General features: G+C 44.5%; 1 protein-coding gene across 3 annotated transcripts in view; it reads right to left on the reverse strand.

Moving 5' to 3' along the window:
- MYO5C (myosin VC) overlaps window positions 1-24,592 on the reverse strand; it is a 111,324-nt gene that overhangs the window by 64,543 nt on the left and 22,189 nt on the right. For 2 of the 3 annotated variants that reach the window (XM_082387994.1, XM_082387996.1), the window contains exons 6-13: window positions 23,044-23,187; window positions 22,211-22,292; window positions 20,968-21,075; window positions 12,397-12,503; window positions 9,102-9,367; window positions 5,272-5,353; window positions 2,854-2,994; window positions 1,316-1,441 (exon numbers count right to left, since the gene is read on the reverse strand). In XM_082387994.1, the coding sequence (XP_082244120.1) occupies window positions 1,316-1,441; window positions 2,854-2,994; window positions 5,272-5,353; window positions 9,102-9,367; window positions 12,397-12,503; window positions 20,968-21,075; window positions 22,211-22,292; window positions 23,044-23,187 (1,056 nt within the window). The remainder of the gene's footprint in view (window positions 1-1,315; window positions 1,442-2,853; window positions 2,995-5,271; window positions 5,354-9,101; window positions 9,368-12,396; window positions 12,504-20,967; window positions 21,076-22,210; window positions 22,293-23,043; window positions 23,188-24,592) is intronic. The other variant, XM_082387995.1, reaches the window with a different exon arrangement.

The following is a 24,592-nucleotide window of genomic DNA, read 5'->3' on the forward strand; positions in this document are numbered from 1 at the left end:
CTGTAGAGAGGGTCTCTTGAAGTAAATCCCATATGTGCTTTACCTGAAGTCTGATCCTTTTTTTTTCCCTTGGGATCACAACTGTGAAATTATAAAAGGACCACAACTAGAAACTAGAACTTGATATATCATCACTCATTTCATGTGCATCTCTTCAGGAGCCTATCTGAAAAACTCTAAGCGCTAACAGGCGATCATGTTTAACTCTGCTCCTCTGGCCCACAAAGGTGATTACAGCTGTCTGGCTGGCTGTCCCTCCAGTGTCCCCGTGGTCACTCAGGCACAACCAGCAGACCGACCCCCAGCAACAGCCTCTAGGACAGGCAAGCACAGGCCGTCCCCGTGATCCCCAGGCGCCGGCCAAGCCACTGGAGTAACACCCAACCCGGCAATAACACAGAGGGCAGGAGTTTCCATACGGAAGGAAAGCAAGATGAGAAAGCATGTTTAGGGCAGGTGGTTGTGGTACATTTTCTTTTTTTTTTTCCTTCCGTTTCCTAAGCTTTCTGTAATTTCATTAAAAAATTTTTTTTTTACTAAACATTTTCTTCGTAAGAAATTGGAGACATATAAAGAAAATAAAGATCACTTAGAAAACCCATCGGGGTGGGATGGGGAGGGTGGGAGGGAGGGAGATGCAGGAGGGAGGAGATATGGGAACGTGTGTGTATGTGTAGCTGATTCACTTTGTTATAAAGCAGAAACTAACACACCATTGTGAAGCAATTATACTTCAATAAAGATGTTTAAAAAAATTTTTTTTAAAAATAAATAAATCATATTGGAAACAAAAACAAAACAAAACAAAAACAAACAAACAAAAAAAAAAAAAAGAGAAAACCCATCATCTTGAGTCAGTCTTTGTTACCAATGTAAAAATATATTATGACAATAAGAAAGGAAAGGGTCAGCAAAAAGATATTCCTTTCAATGTAGGAAACAACTATGCTGTCTTGATTATAGCAATTTCACGGAGAAAATAAACTGATAAAAGGTTAATGAAAAAAATAAATAAAAATAAATTTTAAAAAAAAAGGTTAATGAACTCACAATAAGCCCCAAATCAGAAATGAGGTCCATTGGCAACACGTTTATCTTTAAAGCAGTACAATTGAAACGCATATATTTTGCGATAAAGACAAATTAAGAACTGTTACGCTCACACACGCACGCATACACACAGGTATCCTTCATCAAAGCTACGTGCTAAATAAGCATGATGGTTCTGACCAGCAAAGTCCCTGGCCTGCTTGCTCCTCCCAGGAGACAGCTGTGGGCCAGGGGCAGACAGCACTGCTCCAAACTCTCACTGTACCTTATCAGCAAAGTGCTGGATGATAAAGGATGTGTTTGACATTCTGGGTTTTTCAAACAAAGTGTTCTTGTTGACAAAATTATTATACAGCTTTTGAAGCCAGTTTTCATCAGTCCCATGTGGTAACTGGAAGAGAAAAGCAAACCAAATAGCAAGTAAGAAAACAGAGGAGAGGAAAAGCGCTAATTCTAAGAAACCAAGATGAGTTGCACCTCAGAGTGAACTGCTCTACATGAGAGGCTTCTGTTCCAAATGCAACCCTCGGCATAAATCTGTCTTTGATCTTATTCTTTAGAGTGATATTTAAATGGACATATCAATGCTCTTTTAGAAGAACAAAATGTTATCGATGAAAAGGAAACGGTCGTATAACGACGTAAGAATGAAGCATTTTATTTCTGCAAAATTGGCAGTAATTTAACATTTCTTCCCCCCAAAATTATGTGAACATGATTTTTATTCTTGGTTGAATGGGGGAAGATTGGAACCCAAATGTAGTCCTCCCCACCCCCTGCCTCAGGAAGACAGTTTTTCTTTTGTTTTACTGCCTAGTTAATAACTACCTCCTTGAACTAAGATCTTACCTACTTAAACTAAGCTGGTTGCAAAACTTGTTCTTGATACTGGTGATTGTGAAGCTATCGATTATATTCAGCCTGAACTCTGTGAGTCTAATACTCCATATAGGGGATAACTCTGTAGAGTGGGTACAAATATTCCTAGAGATTACCTTGGCCTCTGCACCCTGCCCCCAGTAGATCAGTCCAGAATGTTTGACCTTGATGCCTGTCTTTTAATCTTACATCACTGAAGGGGCTAAAGCATAGGTGGCACCAGAAAGGATAATCTGTGAGAAGAACCATGGAATTGAGAATTCTAGGGAGAAAATACCAGTAAGTCTTCAACGTTACAAGCATTTGGGGCTGGGGGTGGTAAAAATTAATCTTTGGAAAAGAAACAAGATGTGTGTTTAAACATTAAAATATAACCTTTAAACCGAAAAAATGAATACTGTCCTAGGGATTATTTTTTCCTGTGGCCTGACGAAGGACACTGCTAGGCTGACTCACTGTAAAGTTTTTCCTCCCAGAGGGTAATAATAATAGGAAAATTCCTAGAGACTCTTTTCTCAATTGTATGATGTTGATTTTTCAGCTGCACCTCCCAGTGGGTGACTCATGGAATCAGGAAATAAGAGAAAACTCAGTTCCTATTAGTCATTAACAACTGGTGTGTAGTCACTTGCTGTTTCCATGTCCACTCTATATATACACCTAGGGACAGCTTCAAAGGGCTCCTCCCTGCTGGACATGACCTAAGAGGTCATGCATGCTACCCAAGGGTGGGCTACACCTGCTGAGGGTGGGAGGTGCACCGGGCCCTCTGAGGTTCCTGCTATGGACTGCTGTCTCAGTATTAACATCCAACCAAGTAGTAACACGTCAGGAATTCACATGTACATTAAAAAAAATCCATTTTGCAATATGCTCATCATTACTACTCAGAAGTTGAAAACAACAATTATTTTAAAAAGTTACCAAGCATTCTTCATCCAGTAACTCCAAAATACCCATTTTTGCTTCAATCAGGTCAATAACTGTTTGGTTGTCATAAAAATCTATCAGAGTCCAAGGAATATCTTCCTTCATATACTCTTCTTGTTCAAGTTTAAAGACATGCTGGAAATCCAGAAGTCAACATAGAAAGTAAAAGAGAATATTAGAGTGTGCTTCTGAAGAACAGGACATAAACATTTGGAAAATGTAGATATATGACTGATTTGAATGTTTATGGAAGACCCTGAGGTGCACGCCACCCTCCTTACCCACGATCAGTGCTGCTGAGGTCCTAACGTGGGTCTAGCTGTCATCTTCCAGCCCACTCGCAGGGGGTGCCCACATCCTGGGGTGTAAGGCCTGAGCCAGCCTGCCACCTTTAGCACTCAGGGTGGTCCCGGAGCCCCTTCCTGCTCAGTCACTGCTGCTGTCCAAGGCAGACCCAGCCTCTTTGGCCGGGTGGGAACCAGCCCACCTGAGAATGTTGGCTCTGGGGCCAGTATGAGAAGCTAACAATTTGGGGAGCTTTGTACATTACTTGTTTGGGCCATGAGGGTACCAGGGAGGCTTCCCAGAGGGCTGGCTCAGGCTCATCCTGGCTGCAGGCGGCAGAAGGGGGAAGGGCTACGAGGAGAAAGGCTCCCACAGGAGAATCCCAGTGGGAATTGCACAGAAGCCCAATAGGTGGTTGAGAACTGAACGGCGCCCGTACAGGCCACAGAGACAGCACAACAGTGATGGGGGGCGGGGGCAATGGATGGGACTGCAAAGGACAGCAGAGGGGAGATCACACCAGCCTCCTGTGTACCCCCAGAGAATCTCAGACCTGTGGCCTTTTCCTAGGGGCAGTGAGGACCCACGGAGTTCATGATGAGACCTAAGTTCTGGAAAGATAACTTGGTTTGGGGGTGGGGATGGCTTTGAAGAGGGCAGGACTGGAGGCAGAAAGCCCAGTCAGGACTCAGCCCGGGGTTCTGTGGAGGCCGGACACTGTGCCAGGAAGGTGAGCAAGAGCAAAGAGGTTGGGATGAACGTGAGGCTCAGGACACTGGGTCAGGGGTGGTGCTTTAATCACAAGAGGGAGCGTAGAAGGCAAGGAGCCAAGAAGGGAAGGTGGCAGGTTCACTTTGTCACTGCTGAACTCCCAGAGGCCACCCAGATGCAGGGGTCCAGCAGCGGCCAGATTCATGGGACTGGAGCTAGGAGAGGGCTCACTAAGGCTTTTATGTTGATATTTTAAGGTTTTACCTCTTCCAGAAGGGTCTGCACATTGATAGATGACTCAACCCACCACCTCCCAAAAAAAAGTGGGGGCGGGGGAGAAGGAGGATGAAGTGGAAGAGGAGGAAAAGCAGAATAAAAAAAGAGAAAAATGGAATTGCAGCCTCTGACATGCTATTTTCAGGAGGTGTCTGGCACATGTTATTCTGAGGTTGAGGTGAATGTGTGTGTTGGGGAGGAATATGGCCCTGGAGTCCTGGGAGGGGCAGGATCTACAGATACAGTTCGACTTCAGGTGAGTTATGCTGCATACCCACTTGGAATAAATCTTAGTTTCAGTTATTAAATGCTAAACTTCCAGGGAATCCTTGAGAATGTTAACAGAATACAAATTCGCAACAGGGTGAAATCTTATGCTTATACATGACTTAATTCTGGAGCAAGGACTAGGAAAGCAGAAAAACATTTACTGGGTATGATTCAACGTTAGGTCTTCTCCTTACAAGAATATTAGGCAGATACTACTGACCTGCTTTCAAAATGAGAAAAATGAGGCTCAGAGAACCCAAGGTCCCAGAGGAAGGAGGCGGTAGAGCTGAGACTCAAACCCAGTTCAGTTTGAGCAAAAGCCCACGCTCTCCGTGATGTCACACTATCTTCTCCTCATGAGTTGTGTGGGAGAAGCTGAATTTCAAAGGACAAGCAGGAATTCTCCAGGTGAAGATGAAGGGATGGGGAAAGGACAGGGGCAGGTGGGTTGTGGCAGAGAGAGCAGCAAGAGCAGATACTGAGGCTCTCAAAGACTGGAGCCTTCAGGAAACTAAGGAGTTTGGTGTGGCTGCAGGGGGCGGTGGTCGGTGTCCAAGAATGGCAGGCGATGAACTGAAACAGAAGTTGGCAAGTGGCTCCACAAAGATGAAATAGGATGGGAAGGTGCAGTTTCAAGATATGGCCACAAGATGGTGCAGTGACGCAGCATGTGAGTGATCCAGCAAGATTTGAAGAGGGAAAGAACTAGACTGAGCCTCTCTCCATGGTCTGTCTCTGTCTCTGTGTCTCTCTCTCTCTCTCTCTCTCTCTCTCTCTCACACACTCACACACACACACACACACACACACACACACACACACACACACACAGCTGAGAGCTAGTTTCAAGAAGGCAGAAAAGTCACTTACCAGGTTAAACTGCTGTTGCAGCTTTTCATTAGCATAATTGATGCAAAACTGTTCAAAGCTGTTCGCATCAAAGGTTTCGAAACTGAAATACAGTTTAAACAAGTTAAGATATAACTTGAAGGATATATACATTCATTTATAGGTTAGCCTTTTTTCACAGATTTTACAGTTTAAAAGTTTTCTATGTTTTCTGCAAGTTTTAAATATGCCTCAAAGCTTCTGTTTTAAATATCCTAGCATTCAGTTTATAAGTCACCTTTTTCCAGGCTGCCCCAGGAAGGCATCTTGGGTGTACAAAACACCTACCTGAGGCAGGCATTAAAATAGGCATGGTACAATATGGCATATCATTTAATCCACACCATAACACTGACATCAGCATTATTATCCTCACTTTATAAGACTGAGAAGGTGAAAAATTTGTCTAAGGACAGTGTCAGACTGAGCTGTGAGCTGACCTGACGGTAACACTTAGTTTCCAGTGAAAAAGCAACGCTGCTTCCTGTTGCCCCACTCTTTGCTGCACACAGAGGCAGCACGGTTTTGCCTCCCAAGGGGTGCTTTCATAGTCCTTGGAGGAAAAGGGCAAGGCCATCTAATACCCATAGCCCAGCAGACCCCTTTAGGTCCAAGGCAGACAGCCCCACCTCCATTTTCAGACTTTCAGTGTCTGTCTCTGGAGCTGCAAACTCACAAGCTGAGGGGAGACCAGTAGACAACAGAATGGGGGGCAGGCTGGAACTGTGCGGGGCCCATGAAAACCAGGATTGCCCAATGGGCAGCTGCTACTCAGCTCCAGCCAGCTGTGGCCGTGGATTAATGCAGGTCAGGATGTGAGGCCACCTGATTCTCAAGAGAATCCAGAAACCTGATTTTATGTGAATTACCCCACTCTGTGATGTGGGCTGAATAAAACTGGGCCACCCAACCCACCACCTGTCCAGATGAGCGCTCCTGCCAGAAGGAGGCTGAGTACTTTAGGTGTTAGCATTGATGGTCATCACCTCACTTAACCCAACACCGCCCTAAGTGAAGAGCTGCCCTGACCCCACTGTTACACACGAGGGTCAGAAGAGATGGTGACCATTGCAATGTGGTGCCAGACATGTAATTCGACCCCAGCTCTTGGTGCCTTAGTCTAAAGCCTTAGTTCTTAATCGCTCTAATCCCGAGAGGTTCCTGCCAGCTCCAACCATGGGTCCCCTGGGAATCTCACTCGACCGAGCCCGTTTGGCTCAGTTTAGAATTCCTGGGGAGGTGAAGGGCCCAGACTGTCCTCTGGGCAGCTGCAGGGTGACTTGGAACAGGAACAGAACCCACAGTCCTGACAGCCCCATACCACATGCGCCCTGGGTGGTCCGGAGGCTCTGCCGGCCTGGACATTGCAGACAGGCCACGGCTGGGCCTGGAGGGGAGACAAAAGGGCCTCATCGTGCCCTGCCAAAGGCTGGACTTCCTAGGGCAGGGGCCGAATGTCAAACATCAATGACTGTTTTCCTGTTCACATTTGAACAATCCTTATGGTTCTTAAAATATCTTCACAATCTCTTCCATTTGACCTTTGTAATAACCCTGCCAGAGAGGCCCCCTCCGAAACTGAGGTTCAGAGAGGTTCTGTGACTTTCTGGGGGCCACACAACAGCTGTGGTGCGGTGCTCACTCCCTGCGGACCGATTCCAAGCCCCAGGCCTTTCCAACTCTGGGTCTAGAGAACATAAATACCCGACTGGCTGGGGAACTACAAGCCTCCATGTTTTTCCGAGCTGAAATCTCAAGGCTCATAGCTTTGGCTTTAATCGCCTTCACAGAGGGTAACTTTTCTTTTCAGGCTGTCTTATTTCCAGGTCACCCTGAGCTCGGTTCTCTCAACAGCTGCAGGTGTGCATGCACGAGGGCTGACCTAGACATAAGCATACTGGAGAAAGGTGTGAAAGGATTCGCCCCAGACAGTAACACTCTTACTTAAAGAGGAGAGTTTATTTTTTTGGAGGGATGAAATGAATTCATGGGTGGCAGTGAGCATGTTACTTTTTAAATTTCCAAGGAGGAATTTAATTTTAAAATATGAATTTAAAATCTACTCTAACAAGTTCTTAAAAATTTACAATTACTCCTGTCAAAGATTTGCCCACTTAGCCAAAAATTCAACTTCCTTATGACAGCGGTCTATCAGCCTGCGGATCTGACGCCGGCCCGCCATTCTCCTGACTCACTGCTCCCTGTTCTCAGCTGCCCCCTCTCTTCTTCCCGCCCTGCTAACCTGCAGCACATCCATCTACTTATTCCCTGCCCAGAAATCATCCCAACCTCTAAGTATCTTCCTGCCCCCTCCACTAAAATTTAAAGCCCTAGAGGTCAGAAGCCATGTCTATTTTCTTTATCAATCACACCTGACATAGTTCCTGGCACATGCATATTTGTTCTTGAATGAAATAATATATTCTTAAAATAAAGGGCTATTTATTTTAAAGACATTTTAAAAACACAGAAAAGAATAGAAAAAATATAACAGTCACATTTCCACCACAATGAGACAGACTATTGTTAAGCAGGACTATTCCCATGTAAAAGTCTGCTTAAATGATTATTGGCTGTTCAAATCCTTTTTTTTTTTTTTGAACGGACAAGGTAAATAATTTACTAGACTACCCCAGCAATGTATCACTAATTTGTAACTGTTGACAGATACTATTAATTGGGAGTCATATGTACAGTATTAACTTAGAACCTAAGTTAAACAAGGAACTCCCCTGAGGCACAGCCTCACATTAAATAGCTGTGGGAAAAGCTATTTCTCTCTATATGGGTTAAAAAAAAGTTCAGCGGCCCCTTCTGCCTGCCCTCCCAGCAGAGCCAGCTCTCCCCTCCAAATGGGAAGGGGAGGGTGAGCTGCTTTTCCCGGCGTGTGGGGGGATACTCCCCAATCTGGGTGCAATACTCCGTGATGCCTTCCCTGGGACCATCTGTCCCTCCTCCCCCTGAGAAACCAGGGCTGGTCCTGGGAGGGGGAAGGGGTCGGGCGCCTGAGGCCAGTTGCTAACAAACAAAAGCCCGGGTGCTAACTCCCCTCACGCTGGCCAGGCCTCACTCACTCTTCTTGGCTGTTCTACAGGTGTCTTTAGCACAAGTCTGACCTGGAAAAGCAGGACTGGGCAATGAAAAGAAGCCAAGAAAAAAACCCCAATGTGGGAACTTGGTCCCCCAAATGTATTAGAATTCTTGGAGAACGGGGCAAACACATGACCCTCATGATCCAAGAATGGAAGAGGATTTTAGGTGTGAGGAGGCTGGTTGGTAAAAGGCCTGGGTTTGAGTCTACCTCTGGCCCTGTGAGTGTGGGCAAGGTGCAGGACCGCTGGGGCTGTTATTTTCACCCTACGAAATGGGTAAGGTATGTCAGGGCTCTACACCTCACAGGGCCTCTACAGGGAAACAGAAGTGGGTGAGAGCCTCATACAGTGCTGGGTTTTCCCACCAGCAGAGCAACTGTGAAAGAGTCTTCCTAAGGCTTAGTTGTTTCATCTGTAAAACAAGGGTAATTGTAAGGTTGTCTGAGGAATAAGAAGGTGCACGGAGACCACTCAGCATGGTAGCTGGCATGTGGCTCTGGATGTTGGCCATTATTGATTTAGAATTTATTTAATATACCCTAGAAAAAAGACACTGTAGCCCAGGAGACTGTATCTAACATCCATATATATGCAAAAAAAGAGAACACCATCTTTCTGATCATGTGAAACACAAAAGAGCAACCAGAACAAAATGATCTAAAAATAACAGGCATTCGACATTTAAATGAGGAAAGACAGGCTCACTGAAGAGACTCTTACCCATAAATGTCCAAAACACCGATAAAAGTGTGCTGCTTGCCTGAAAACTGCAAGGCTTGGTTAATTCTCTCCACAATGAAGTCAAACAGCTGAGCGTAGATCTTTTTGGCCAGCGCGTCCCTGGCGTTGATGGCCTGGGACCTGGTCATGGGTTTCACCACCGTCTCGGAGTTTGTGATGATCTTGCGATTACACAGCCACTGAGCGACTCTGCCACTCTCCAGGACCAGGAGCTCACAGAACACCTCCAGGTGACTGTCGTCCTCCTTCAAAAGCAAGACACAAGCCCCGTCAGGGCCATCGGGCCGTCTAAACCGGCACTGGCCCACTCAGCCAGGCCCCTCAGCCTCTGCACGACCAGGCCTCAGGACACAGAGCCAGGTCTGGGAGTGAAGCAGGAGGGCCTGCAGTGGCACGCAGCCTGCACCTGGTCCCTGGCAGGGCACCGCTGTGGTGATGCCAGGCAGTCCTGGGCTTGGTCCCATCTGGATTTTCGTTCGGGCCAAAGAATGTCCGTAGTGATTTAGGCCACAGAAGCAATCCTCTCCCCTCTCCTGTGCATGTGGACACAGCCTTGAAGCCTCTCTTCCCTTTGCATCACATCCAGGCCACCTGTCAGAGCCTATACTCACGACCTCTCCCTCCTTGTGTTGTTGGGATTTGCCCGGGGGGTCTGGCCCAGGAGGTACCTAGGTGTCATTGTCAGAGAGAACATGGTGGGCTCCCTGGAGTAAAGTAGCTTCCCAGCCAACTTGAGGGCTGTGGTGGGGACTCTTCCTGGACGTACAAAGTGAATCTTATTTCGCTCCCAAGCCTGGGCAGGAGAGCTGCCCCACTGGCCAGCAGGCAAGGAGAGTTCTGCTCCTGTTTGTCTTCAGGAAGCATGGACTAGGGGTCCTTGTCACTAGGCAAGGAGATGTGATCCCATGTGACTGCACACCATCATTCCTCTCGGGAAGGGGAACTTCTGAGGCAGGCTGATCTGTAGACACCATCTCAGCCAATCGGGGAAAAACCACATGATTGCATTTAAAAAGCATCAGATTACAGTGGCGATAACAACCTATAAAGTCCTGCCGCCAACCCACATCCCTTCTGACCAAGATCACAATAATATGAAGCCTGTCTTAAATGTGCCTGATTCCCTCCCTGGGGGAGGGAACTGGCAGAGCCATTGGTTTCCTTCCTTCTAAGCAGGAACCAAACCTTCTGAGTTAAAAACATTCAGCTACAGGTGCAGCTACCAGGGGAAATGCAAAGGGGCAGCAAGTTTTAAAAAGTAAGCTGGCTTCATCCGACTGAATTTGCCCAATATTTCAAGTTCTTGATGCAAATGACTGAAAATTACAGGACTGATAATTTTCTACAAAGATTTGACATCTTTTTTGTGGAATCTGTCTCCTAAGATGGATAGACAAAGGATTTTTAGTCTATCAATTTTAACTCCTCCTCCAAAATACTACCTTCACAACAAACTTCACAGGACAGAGTTCAAAGCAAGGGCATTTGTTGGGTGGAAGTCATGGGAGTTTCAGAAGAAAAAGTGCAGCAGCCCCTTTCTGGGGTAAATGAGCCAGTATCCAGAGGGAGAACCACACCTACACACATTCCAGGCCTACCATCACCTTTCTCCAAACTTCCCAGTCCTTTGTGAACTGACTGACTCTGTCAGGGCTGGATATTGGTGGGGATGGGGGCGGGGCGCTTAGTGTAGGAATCTGAGGAGAGGGAGGAGAATTACCTCCTGGTCATATGGCAACAGGCCAAAAACACACCCTTCATTTCTGCTCAGCGCTCTCTCCCCTTAAACCACAGGTCCCAGAGCTGAGAAATTACCAGGTGTACAAAATTAACAATTGTTCCCATCCGTTGTTTTGGAGACATGAAAGTAGATATTGTTATGGACTGAATGTTTGTTTCAGTCATATGAAAAACTCATATGTTGAAGCCCTAACCCCCAATGTGATGGTATTTGGAAGTGGGGCCTTTAGGAGGTAATTAGGTTTAGATGAGGTCATGCGGATGGGGCCCCCATGATAGGATTAGTGTCCTTATAAGAAAAGAGACTAGATATTGCTGTCTCTCTCTGCCATGTGAGGACACAACAAGAAGGCAGCTGTCTGCAAGCTAGGAAGAGGGCCCTCACCAAGAGTTCAACCATGCTGGCACCTTGATCTTGGACTTTCAGCCTCCAGGACTGTGAGAAAATAAATTTCTGTTGTTAAGCCACCCAGCCTGTGGTAGTTTGTTATGGCAACCGGAGATGACTAAGACACACATGTTAATACAAAGTTTTAACGATAAGAAGGTTTTGCATTTCAGAGAAATTTTTAACTGTGTGACTGTCCTCTTTACATGGATATTGTTGAGAATAAGCAAACACATACCCCACCAAGAATCACCACTCATAATATTTGTTGCTAAAGAGACACACACATAAACTTATCTTGTGTCCATTAAATAAAGAAATCCATCACAAAACTTACATGGGAATATATTTCCATAGAGAGCACCACTGGTGTTTGAATCAGGCATGTGTCAGGAGGTAGGAGGTGTCCTTTCTACTTAAAACTGTCCAGTGCCCTTAAGGCCCTGCATGATCTGCACCTTTCCCTCCCACCTACCCCTCATTTTCTGGCCTCATCTACCACCCCTCCTTTTTCTCACTCTTTTCTGCATTTACCAACCTTTTGGCTATTTTTCCAATAACACTTCCTGCCTTAGGGCCTTTGCACCAGCTGTTCCCTCTACTTCAAATGTTCTTCCCGAAGTGTGTGTGTGAAGTGACACAATTCACTTCCTTATGGAATTAGAAAGGCTTTCTCTGAATGCCAGATACAAAAGGCACAGCCCCGCCCCACCCCTACTCGGCTTAATTTTCCTTTTTAATGGCTATCGTCAGCTGCCAGAGCCTGTAACTGTTTATTGTGTCTCCCCCTCCTCCACTTCCTTCCCCCAGATCATAAGCTTCATGAAGGCCTTCTGATCTTGTTTTGTTCACTGCTGTTTCTCCAGAGCCTATAACAGTGTCTGGCAGAGTAGGCACTCAGTAAAAATTTGTTGAATAAAAGAAAAACAGAGAATGCATTTCCCCCTTCTCTACTGTTGCAAGGGGAAGAAGCTTTACTCTTTGAAGGTAACCCATGGAAACTCCTACCTTCCTTGTTCCTGTTAAACTGGTCTCCCCAGTAGGCCCAATGTGCCTGGTGCTAAAATGCAAAAGCAGGGTAACCATGAGAGGTTTCTACTGATGATCGTCCCAACACAGGAAGGGTGAAACAAACACATATCTTACACTGACCGCCGATCTCTCATTGCCCACTGCTATGATCTGCACATTGCCCAGATGTAGGATGGCTGCCAGGATCTTAAAAACATCCATCTGAAAATCTTCCTTGAAACCTGAAAACAAAATTTTTCCCAAATTAGGAATACTGCATTTCTTCTCTTGCTCAGTTACTAGTAAGATAAACACCTGAATTCTCTCATGACACTCTAGTACCATCAGTGCCAAGAGCTGGGACAGGGAACAATGAGTAGACCCCAGGGAAAATCTAGTTCACTGTCTTTCTAGTTTGACGTGTGCAGACACACAATGTGAGCTGTACAACCCACCAGGTTTCCCTTTTGCTGTGGCTGCTAGGAAGTTCAACACAAAAATTAGTATCTGAGTAACCACTTCATGTTGTGTTCCTGGGAGAACCAGCTCTCATTCACTCTGTGTGCTGTGCTTTCTTGATTGTTAATTTTTTTTTTTTTTTTTGCTTTTTTGCTCATAAGTTCTCTGGATGCTTTTTATGGTTTGTGCTGGAAGGATTTCATTTGCCCCTCCAGCTCTACACCCTGTTCTCTGCCGCAGGAGACTGGCCTGTTTGGACCAAGGCAATGGGCTCTGGTGGGGTTTGACCAGTGGGGACCCTGGCAGGAGATGAGAGAGCAGGAGGAGACAGGTGCTGGGTACATCTCCCCATCTCTTTCCCTGCAAAGTTGCCTCAGGCTGGCTGTGTTGCCGACTGACAGAATGTTACTGTTCCGAGTCATTGCTGACTTTCCCCAACCTGCCATTCAGGCTCTGTGCCTGAACAAAAAGGGCTGCTGTTTCCAGGTCCCTACTGCTCCTCAGAGCCCCCTTAGCCCCATACAGTTTGTAGTTGCTCCCTTCATAAATAAACCCTCCTCCTTTTATCCTATTTGAATGTGCCCCGTGTTTCCTCGATGGGACCCTGACCAATGTATGTGGAATATCACTTGTGAATGAAAAATGTTGCCTGTCATATCAGCAAACAATGGATGCTGTGGCCATCAGACCATCAGCCATTATCACTGCCCCTAACAGTGTACCCTGAGGGGATTCAGGATGGAGAAAAGCAGGATACAGGTCCTAAGTAGCTAAGGTGCGTATCAAAGGAATGATTTCAATGAACCCAGACTCTTGTATCTTCCCATAAATAGAAAAGTGCTAAATTCCTTAATTTGAGATGTCTGGTTTTCTTCAATTAACAGTAATCTTTTGATGTTCTGACTTAAAACTCCTACATATCCTGGCTCCTCCCTTACCTCTTGGGAGCGGTCCCTCAGAGCTAGCTGAGAGGCTGTGTGCCAGGCTTAAGTCCTCAGTTTTGTCCTCCAAATAAAACATAATTCTCAACTTTTAGGTTGCGCATTTTTTTCAGTTAACAGGAGACCCTCGACTCCTCCAGCAAAAGAGCAGCAGGCCCTACATGCCCAGTAAGAGCCACTGCAGCCACCTGCTCCTTCTGACTTGAGGATATGTGGAATATCTCAATAGCAGCTAGGTCACGTTCTTAAATAATTTCCAAACCTGGAGAGACTTCTCTCTACTAAGATTACGCAAAATCAAAGTCATAAAAGATTTCAAACCTATGGGACCTAATTAAACTTAAAAGCTTGGGGCTTCGCTGGTGGCGCAGTGGTTGAGAATCTGCCTGCCAATGCAGGGGGCACGGGTTCGAGCCCTGGTCTGGGAAGATCCCACGTGACGCGGAGCAACTGGGCCCGTGAGCCACAGTTGCTGAGCCTGCGCGTCTGGAGCCTGTGCTCCGCAACAGGAGGGGCCGCGATGGTAAGAGGCCCGCGCACCGCGATGAAGAGTGGCCCCCACTTGCCACAACTAGAGAAAGCCCTCGTACAGAAACGAAGACCCAACACAGCCATAAATAAATAAATAAACTAACTCAAAAGTTAAAAAAAAAAAAAAAGAAAAAACCACCCAATCAAAATATGGGCGGAAGACCTAAATAGACATTTCTCCAACGAAGACATAGAGATGGCCAACAAACACATGAAAAGATGTTCAACATCACTAATTATTAGAGAAATGCAAATCAAAACTACAATGAGGTATCACTTCACACCAGTCAGAGTGGCCATCACCAAAAAATCTACAAACAACAAATGCTGGAGAGGGTGTGGAGAAAAGGGAACCCTCTTGCACTGTTGGTGGGAATGTAAATTGATACAGCCACTATGGAGAACAGCATGGAGGTTCCTTAAAAACCTAAAACTAGAACTACCATATGACCCAGCAATCCCACTACTGGGCATATACTCAGAGAGAACCATTAACTCAAAAAGACACATGCACCCCAATGTTCATTGCAGCACTATTTACAATAGGCAGGTCATGGAAGCAACCTAAATGTCCATCAATGGAGGAATGGATAAAGAAGATGTGGTACATATATACAATGTAATATTACTCAGCCATACAAAGGAATGAAACTGGGTCATTTGTAGAGACGTGGATGGACCTAGAGACTGTCATACAGAGTGAAGTAAGTCAGAAAGAGAAAAACAAATATCTTATATTAACACATACATGTGGAATCTGAAAAAATTGGTATAGACAACCTTATTTACAAAACTGAAATAGAGACACAGACATAGAGAACAAACGTATGGATACCAAGGAGGAAAGGGCGGGGTGGGGGGAGAGATGAATTGGGAGATTGGGATTGACACATATACACTATTGATACTATGTATAAAATAGATAACTAATGAGAACCTACTGTATAGCTCAGGGAACTCTACTCAGTGCTCTGTGGTGACCTAAATGGGAAGAAAATCCAAAAAAGAGGGGATATATGTATATGTATAGCTGACTCACTTTGCTGTACAGTAGAAACTAACACAATATTGTAAAACAACTATACTCCAATAAAAATTAAAAAAATTTCAGACCAAAATTACATGGAAGCCTCCAGTTCAATCTGAGTCCAGGCATTTGCAGCTGTTCCATTTCGCGCTAATGCCTACATTTGAAGGACAGATGATTCTAACAGAAATAAACCCCTGTGCATCACCATGATAAATGACAGGTAAGTGATGAAGAAAAGGAACTAAATACACAAAGTCTGGGAATCTGCTCTGGCACTCCCACTCTCTGTATGATCCATTACTTACCCCATGCTTTCCAAAACTGACAAAAGTGAAATAACAATTCCAAAGCAATGATGTCAAAGAAAGAACTTAAGACCTCACTTAAGTAATCATTTCTAGTAAGATAAAATCACTGCACAAGCACCACTGGCCTGAGGTAGATTTCAACGAGAAACATAGTGGTCAAGTTTCTTGAGCCTGAGGTCCAGGATAGGTCTGACTGTTTCCAGAGTATTCTTTCTGTCAGAGATCTTAATGGCTAGGCAAAGATCAAAGGATGAATTAAATGAGAGTCAGCAGAAGAACAAAGGAAATGAGCTCTTGATCAAAATGCACCCCCATTCTGCTTCTTCAGTGGGTAACTTGTGGCTAGCTAAAGTACCTGTGATATTGTGATTTAAACTAAGAAGTATATACTTGGGCTTCATCCGGTTTAACACACAGAACTTCTAAAACCGCAGGGAACTTTCTAACTTCTGAGAGAGATTAAGATGTCTTTTGTTGGGTTTCCCTGGTGGCGCAGTGGTTGAGAATCTGCCTGCCGATGCAGGGGACACGGGTTCGAGCCCTGGTCTGGGAAGATCCCACATGCCACGGAGTGACTAGGCCCGTGAGCCACAACTACTGAGCCTGCGCGTCTGGAGCCTGTGCTCCGCAACGAGAGAGGCCGCGACAGTGAGAGGCCCGCGCACAGCGATGAAGAGTGGCCCCCACTCGCCGCAACTGGAGAAAGCCCTCGCACAAAAACGAAGACCCAACCCAGCCATAAATAAATATATAAATAAAATTTTAAAAAAAAAAGGCAATTACTTAAAAAAAAAAAAAAAAAAGATGTCTTTTGTTAATGAGGCAATTTTGGAATGACCCTAGGTCATGTGAGGATGGGGGCTGATTGCCAGGGGAAACAACCCTGTGATTGAGAGTTGGAACTTTCAGTCTCACCCCTCAAACTCCGGGGAGCAGAGAGGGGCTAGAAGTTGAACCAACTGCCAATGGCCAATGATTTAATCAACCGTGCCTATGTAGTGAAGTCTCCATAAAAACCCAAAAGAACGAGGTTTGCAGGCCCCCAGGTGAATGCATGGGGATTGTGGAGAGTGACACACTCAGACAGCATGGAAGCTCCGAGCTCCTTCCCACACACTGGCCCCTGTGTATCTGTTCCAAATGACTGTTCCTGAGTTATATCCTTTTATAATAAATTGATGATCTAGTAAGTAAAATGTTTCTCTGAGTTCTGTGAGCTGCTCTAGCAAATTAATTGAACCCAAGGAGGTGGTTGTGGGAACCTCTGATTTACAGCCATTCGGTTACAATCACAGGTGACAACCTGATCTGAAGCGGGGTGGGCTGGGGGCAGTCCTGTGGAACTGAGCCCTCAACCTGTGGGATCTGAGGCTTTCTCCAGGTAGATCGTGTCAGAATTGAGGCGAATTGTAGGACACCCAGCTGGTGTCCAGAGAATCGCTTGGTGTGGGGAACCCCCTACCCTCACCCTCCTCCCCCAACACACATTGGAATTGGGTCTCAGAACCATTTTAGTACCTCAGAAGCAGAGCCAGAAGGGAAACCAAATGAAGCTCTGCAGCAGGCATTATCCTTAGTACTTTCTACATATCACCTCGTCTAATGCTTACAACAGCTATATAAAGTACTAGTACTGTTCCCATTTTACAGAGGGGGAAACTAAGGCATAGAAGGGTTAGGGAACTTGCCAAAGTCACGATCACACCAGGTGTATCATGGCTAAGCAGTGTACCGCCAGTGACCACTGCAGTGAGTGAAAAGACCTGTGGAGTCATGAAGCTGCCTTAGCTCACCCCAGGGTGTATAAAAGTGATGGTTTCCTGATGACTCTGCACCAGGCAAAGAAGTCTGAGCAGATCCCAGAAGTCTGCTTACTGGGCGTGTTGTGAAGTGGATTTGTGTACTGAACTAGATGACCTCACTGCTAACCTTGTCTGTTTCTCCAAACTGTCTCCATAGCAAACCACAGCAATGGACAAATCAACCAACAAGTACGTTGTTTAGCAATTACATTTAAAAAAGGTATCTGCCCAAATGTGTTATAAGCCTATGTATGATTCATGTTGGGCAGTCTGCCCTTGAGGGGGTCTCTGTCTAAGATGATAACACTGAGACACAAACAAGAGGACACAGCCAACGGGACAAGCAGTATACACGAGATATTCACATTTTCGGAGACATGCTATTGGATAGAACTTTCCTTGGGGATGAAAATGTTCTTTATGTGTGCTGAACAATATGGCAGCTATTAGCTACATATGGTTATGAGCATTTGAAACATGTCTAGTGCAACTGAGAAATGAATTTTAAAATTTATTTCATTTTAATTAATGTAAACAGTCACTTGTGGCTAGTAGTTAACTGTGTTGGACAACGCAGGTTTAGAGACCATGAAATCAACACACAGCATGAGATTATTGGCTGTGGGGGTCACAGGATGATGGCAATCTCAAAGTTATAGTGAGTTCCATGCATGAATCTACTCCACAGCAGAAAACAGACCTCTGAAGCCTGCTCAAACTTCTTTGCCTGGCCAGGGGTCCTCAGGGGACATCCATGTTTAAACGCACTGGGGTTGAAGCTTAGCTTCATGACTCCACCCACGAATCTTTTCACAAATTGCAAGAAAACTATAAGGAACCCATCAACTATGCTCACTCTATCACCTAGGAAAAGGGTCAGCAAACGTTTTCCTATTAGGCTTTGCAGGCTATAGAGTCTATGGCACAAGTACTCAACTCTGCCACCATAGCATGAAAACGGCCATAGATCATACTTAAATGAGTGTGGCTGTGTTCCAGTAAAACTTTATTTACAAAAACAGGCTGCAAGCTGCCAACCTCTGGCCTAGGACATTTTTTAGTGATTCATACGTTGAGGTCATGCTTTCATTCAATGTGTACTGATCTCTCATTCTGATAGAGCATGCCACAGTTCATAAACCAAGAGACGTTATCTCTTAATCCTCACCACATCCCTAACAGCTACTGTGGTGGCTACTCTCCAAAGATGACCCCCAATGCATTACCCTCCCATTGTTCACGCCCTGTGTAGTTTTCTCCCCGAGGGTCCTAAGTCTGAGCTGGCCCTATGCCTTTGCTTTTGATTATTAGCACACAGCAGCAGTGAGGCTGCACTGCTTCCAAGGCTGGTTCATAAAAAAACCTGCAGAGTCCACCTGAGCCTGTCGGAACTAGCTCGGGGAGAAGCTAGCCGCATGTGACCGGCGTGCTGTGAGGAGGGCCACATGGAGGAAGAGAAATGCCCACCCAGCCCTCAGTAGTTCTAGCCATCCCAGCCCCTGTGACAGAAGACGCCCTCAGCTGATCCAGCCCCTGCCACCATCATACGAGAATCCCCAAGTGAGAAGTGCCCCGGTGAGCCCAGTCAGCCCAGAATCACAAGAGATAATAATAAATGGTCATGTTAAGAAAGATAAAGTTCTTGTTCTTAGAGGACTCATAGCCATGTCCAATGCATGCATGTGGAGGAACATTAAGAGCTGCATTTTTTCTCTACAAAGATTTTCTTTTGTTCAGTTTAAGTGAACTTTGCAAAATTAAATTTTGTAGCAAAAAAAAGATCTGATCTTTTTAAAATTAGGAGTTTTGCTAGAACGATTGATTAGGGTAGAAACTGAACGCTAGTTCATAAATTCCTGATGGAAAGGAAGAAGCCCAAAGTTAGACACTTTTTATTTGAAATGTCTATCTCGAGGTTTTCACACAGTTCACAGATTAGAATGAGAAGCTTCTACATGATTATTTCTTCTCTTTTAGGTACATCATTGTTCTCAAATATTCTCATTCAGATTTAGTAGGTCTGGGGTGATATCTAGATATAAGAATTTAAAAAAAAAATCTTCTCAGGTGATCTGATATTCTAGTATTGAGAACCACTGGCAACAAGTCACTGTTTCTCAAAGAGTTATACTCTTAGTTAAGATCATTTATTTATTTTTTAATAAAATTAATTATTTTTATTGTTTCTTCAAGGATATTCTTTTTTCCTTTTTTTTTTTTTTTAATTGGGGTATCGTTGTTTTGCAACGTTGTGTTAGTTTCTACTGTACAGCCAAGTGGAGTTCCCTGTGCTATACAGCAGGATCTCAGTAGTTATCTATTATACATATTAGTGTATATGTGTCAATCCCAATCTCCCAATTCATCCCACTCTCTCAAGAATATTCTTAATTAAAACTTTTTTTTACTGTGAGCCCATGAAGGTGAAGAATACTTTGACTACTGCTATCATTTGGTGCCTCTTCCATAAGGTTTCTTTTTTAAGGATTTTATTTATTTTATTTTTTATTTTTTGGCTGTCTCGGGTCTTGGTTGCAGCACACAGGATCTTCGTTGAGGCATCGGGGATCTTTTGTTGTGGCAAACGGGCTCTTCATTGTGGCAAGCGGGCTCTTCATAGCGGCATGTGGGCTTCTCTCTAGTTGTGGTGTGCAGGTTTTCTCTTCTCTAGTTGTAGCACGCAGGCTCCAGGGTGCGTGGGCTGTGTAGTTGTGCACACGGGTTCCAGAGTGTGTGGGTTCTGTAGCTGTGGAGCGCAGCTTCAGAGCATGTGGGCTCTGTAGTTTGCAGCACTCAGGCTCTCTAGTTGAGGCGCACAAGCTCAGTAGTTGTGGCACACGGGCTTAGCTGCCCGGTGGTATGTGGGATTTTAGTTCCCTGACTAGGCATCGACCCGCGTCCCCTGCATTGCAAGGTGGATTCTTTACCACTGGACCACCAGGGAAGTCCCTGCCATAGGGCTTTTTAAATTATTTATTTATTTATTTATTCATTCATTCTTTTTTTTTTTTTTTAATTTTTATTTATTTATTTATTTATGGCTGTGTTGGGTCTTCGTTTCTGTGCGAGGGCTTTCTCTAGTTGCGGCAAGCGGGGGCCACTCTTCATCACGGTGCACGGGCCTCTCACTATCGCAGCCTCTCTTGTTGCGGAGCACAGGCTCCAGACGCGCAGGCTCAGTAATTGTGGCTCACAGGCCCAGCTGCTCCGCGGCATGTGGGATCTTCCCAGACCAGGGCTCGAACCCGTGTGCCCTGCATTGGCAGGCAGATTCTCAACCACTGCGCCACCAGGGAAGCCCTCATTCATTCATTTTTATTGGAGTATAGTTGCTTTACAATGTTGTGTCAGTTTCTGCTATACAACGATGTGAATCAGCTATATGTATACATATATCCCCTTCCTCTCAGCCACCCTTCAATCCCACCCATCTAGGTCATCATAGAGCACAGAGTTGATTTCTGGATCTTTTAAGGGAAAAGCACCTTTTTGACCGCTTGGCCTCCAAGTATGTGTTTTGATTGGCTCATCTTAAAATTGGAATTTATTAGGTGTCTTCAGAACACATGCAATGCTGGGTATCCCAGCCTTTTTGGACAACATGGCCACTCCTGGGACAGGATGCTTTCACTTACCCAGTAGTGTGAAGGTCTTCTGAGTCTCTATCATGTCGGCTCTGTCATTCACGCCCTCAATGATGGTACTGCCCCCCATTCTCGTATAATTAAATTCTTCTGCACTCCCTGAAATCAAAAGTAAGACTGTGACATCTGTGACACAGAAATCTGAACATACATGTACATCAGAAGCGAGAAGAAAAGTTCACACTTAATGTGCTATCTTAAGCACTTTACAAATGTTTCTCCACTTATTCCTTAGAATTCTACGTTGCTGACTCAGAAGCTGAGGCTCAGAAAGGTAAAGTGGCCTGCTCATGGTCCCACAGCTGACGGCAGGGCAAGAATTAAAATACAGGCCTGACTCCAGAGCGCGTGGTTTTTGTTCCCATACCTAACAATTTTATACAGCATTACTGTGGTTTATTGAACGTACGATTAACTGTAGAAAACTTGATAAGTTTTGATAAACATATACCGTTATAAAAACATCACTATGGTCAAGGTAATAACCATATATGCATCTAATATTTGAATAGTAGGAGAGCCTTCAGAAAGCTCTTCCATGTTCGCTCTTCACACTCTATTTGGCAGACAAGGCATGGATATTATCATTATATGAAATCTGAAGAAACTTAGATTCTACAAGTGCAAGTAACTTCTCCAGGATTAGGGAGTGTGCATTCAACTCCAACACACTAGACAATTCTGTCTACCAACACGGCACAAACGACCAAGACAGGAGAGCCGAGATACCACCGGAGTTGAGCCATTTGCACTAAACGACAAATAGCTCATTAATTATGATTACAATTAATAATGATTTTGACTCATCAAGGAAATTCAAATTATGATAGAGGTACTCTTTCTCAGAAGACACGGAAATATGTCATAGCTGTTAGAAAAATGACCATCCAAGAAGTTCAGATAAAAAGAAAAGTTTGGGGACTTAGATCGGTAAGTCCCAGTGGTCAGAAGGCCTTCTTCAGGTAGTTCTAGCTGGATGGACCACAATCACTCTGGAGCTTTGCAAAGAACCCTGGAGTTGAAGGGGTCCCCTATTCCTGGACTCACTTTGCCCCTAACTAATCTACCTCCTCGGTTAAATGCATCAATTCCACCCCTGGAACCCAAGGATCTTATGTTTCTGGACAGAATACTTTTTTTTTAAAAGTGACGCTATTATAAGAAGACGGAATTAACCTAGAATTTAAATTCCTACATAAAAAAGAGACTCTTCCACACACCATGCATTACGTACCCAATTTAAGATGTTTAAATTCCGACTGCTGTGCAGATGCACAAAGCTGATAGAAAATGTGGTAATTTCGCTCATTTTCTGACTGTAAGATAAAGAAAAGTCCTGGAATTACACAAGCCCTTCACAAATGAAAATGTGAGGTTTTCAACAAGAGGGTCCTAGATGGCTAATCTGGACTGACAGCTCTGCTCTCATGGACACGGACATCCACGTGGGTTTTTGCTGTGACCAAACTTCTTGCCTCCACTGGCTCACAGAGGGAGAGCCGGTGGCCCAAGATCACCTTCCAAATAACCACCGCAGAGAAAGTGTTATTAAACGAAACATTCTACGAAAGGGGAAATAATGTAGTTAGTACTAGCTGAAATTTTAAAGAAACTCCCTGCAGTACAAGGTTTACTGTTACTCTCCTTCTGGGCCAAAACGATGAGAGTTTTCTCCATTTTATGGAGAGAAGCCTTTTTCTTAAACCCCGCCTCTCTAGATCTGATCCCATTCCCTTCCTGATACAAAAGCCAGTCTAACAGCTTTGTCTATTTCAAGTAGTCTTTGTGTTCTAGAAAGATAAACTTGATTTTTAAATGCTAAGGATTTAAGTGCCTAAAATTGAAAGTCATAAACTTTTCCCTCAACCATATAATTCCACTAATACTGCACCTATTCATCAATTTTCATTTTTAAAAAATAGAAAAAAAATAACCCAAACTGCAAATGAAATATAGGAAAACTGTATTCTTCAAGTCACAGAACAATGTAGGTTGTCTAATGAATATATAAATATGAACCATACTACAAAAGTTGGGGAAAAAGAAATTTAATATTTTTATCCTTACTTGAAAGACAACTCTGGATTTCTCCAGCAGGTAAGTTCTCATGTTGGCTCCTATAATTTGATTTCTCTCATCAAAACTGATTTCTGTGTATTTCCCAAAACGACTGCTGTTGTCATTGCGGGTGGTCTTGGCATTTCCAACAGCCTACAAAACATAGTAACAACATTAAAAAAAACCTTTGCATCAATATTATTGGAGCAGTTACAGTAAAATCCAGTCCTGTATGCTGGGGAAAAGTCTGATTATAGAGGGAGGCCGGGAGGCAGGGGCTCGCAGGGAATAAGACACATCCTTAGGTCTCCTCAATCTCACCTCAAGGTTCTCCTCAATCTTACTGGTAGACACTGAGCAGGACCAGAAAACACATGGGTTCTGATGTTTCATGGCCCTAGGCTCCTTTTTTACTATCTGTGTGATGCTAGAAAAGTTATTTCATCTTTCCAAGTCTCAGTTTCTCCAGCTGTAATATGGGGAAGTATGCATCTTACAGAGTTGGGAGAATTAAATGAGATAATATACAGTGTCTCAACTCATCTATGCCTAAAATATTAGAGATGCTCAATTCAAAGTCTACATCCTTCATCCAACCTTTACTTCTGTCCTTATCCCTTACCACTTCCCTACTCAAACTTTCTACTCAACCAAAAAACTGCCTTCTTCCATCCCTCCCACACTGAGCATGATTTTTTCTTTTTACTTCTGCTACTGAATTCTGTCTCTCCTCTTGCTCACCCTATTCTCCCTTCCTGGGCACCTTCCATCTGGAAGTACCCTTCCTATGCACACACGTCGCATTCTTGTCCAGGCCATCATGCTTTTGGACAACATGTATTTACCGGCAGGCAAAGGTAAACCAAGTAGACATGGTCCTGCCTTCATGGAGCTTACAATAGCAGGTGAGACCAGCCCTAAACAAATAACCACACGATATCATCCACTGGGCATTTAACAGGGTAGTGCTTCTTGACATCCTTTTTACTGCCATCTTGGATCATGATTTATCTTTCTATTCGAATTTAAAATATGCTATGTTAGAGGAGTCTTAAAACTTGGGGATTGGACCTTATTCTTTTTCATTACTTCCTGTATTATTTTGGCACAGTGGCTTAAGCAAAATAGGTGGTCTGATAAATATTCATTGAGGATTTTGATTCAAGAAAACAGGGAGAAAGGGTCTAGGAATCTAACGTTCTTAATTACTTGCTATGCTTCCAAATAAATCCAAATCAATCCTCTTCCCAATTTGCAGGGCAGCCAGAGTTGGCCTTTGGGCCCTCCCGTGAGCTGTCAGATGCCCCTTCTTCCTTGAGGGTTGTCTCCTCACCCCTGGGTGCCATCGTGGTTGGCCTTGCCCACATATCTGAGCCAGTCAGTGGTGTGCTGATGAATCACTCTCGGGGAGGGGAGGAGGAACAGCCTGGGTATGTGACGTTTGTCGATTTGTAAGGTGTAAATACTTCCACCATGACTGATTTCAAACTACCAAAGGTTTAACAATAACTTGCAAAAGAATTCCTGAATGTTTAACAATCAGCTCATGAAAGTTGGT

This window comes from Balaenoptera borealis (genome assembly GCF_965194805.1).
Source record: "Balaenoptera borealis genome assembly, chromosome: 3".
NCBI lineage: Eukaryota > Metazoa > Chordata > Mammalia > Artiodactyla > Balaenopteridae > Balaenoptera > Balaenoptera borealis.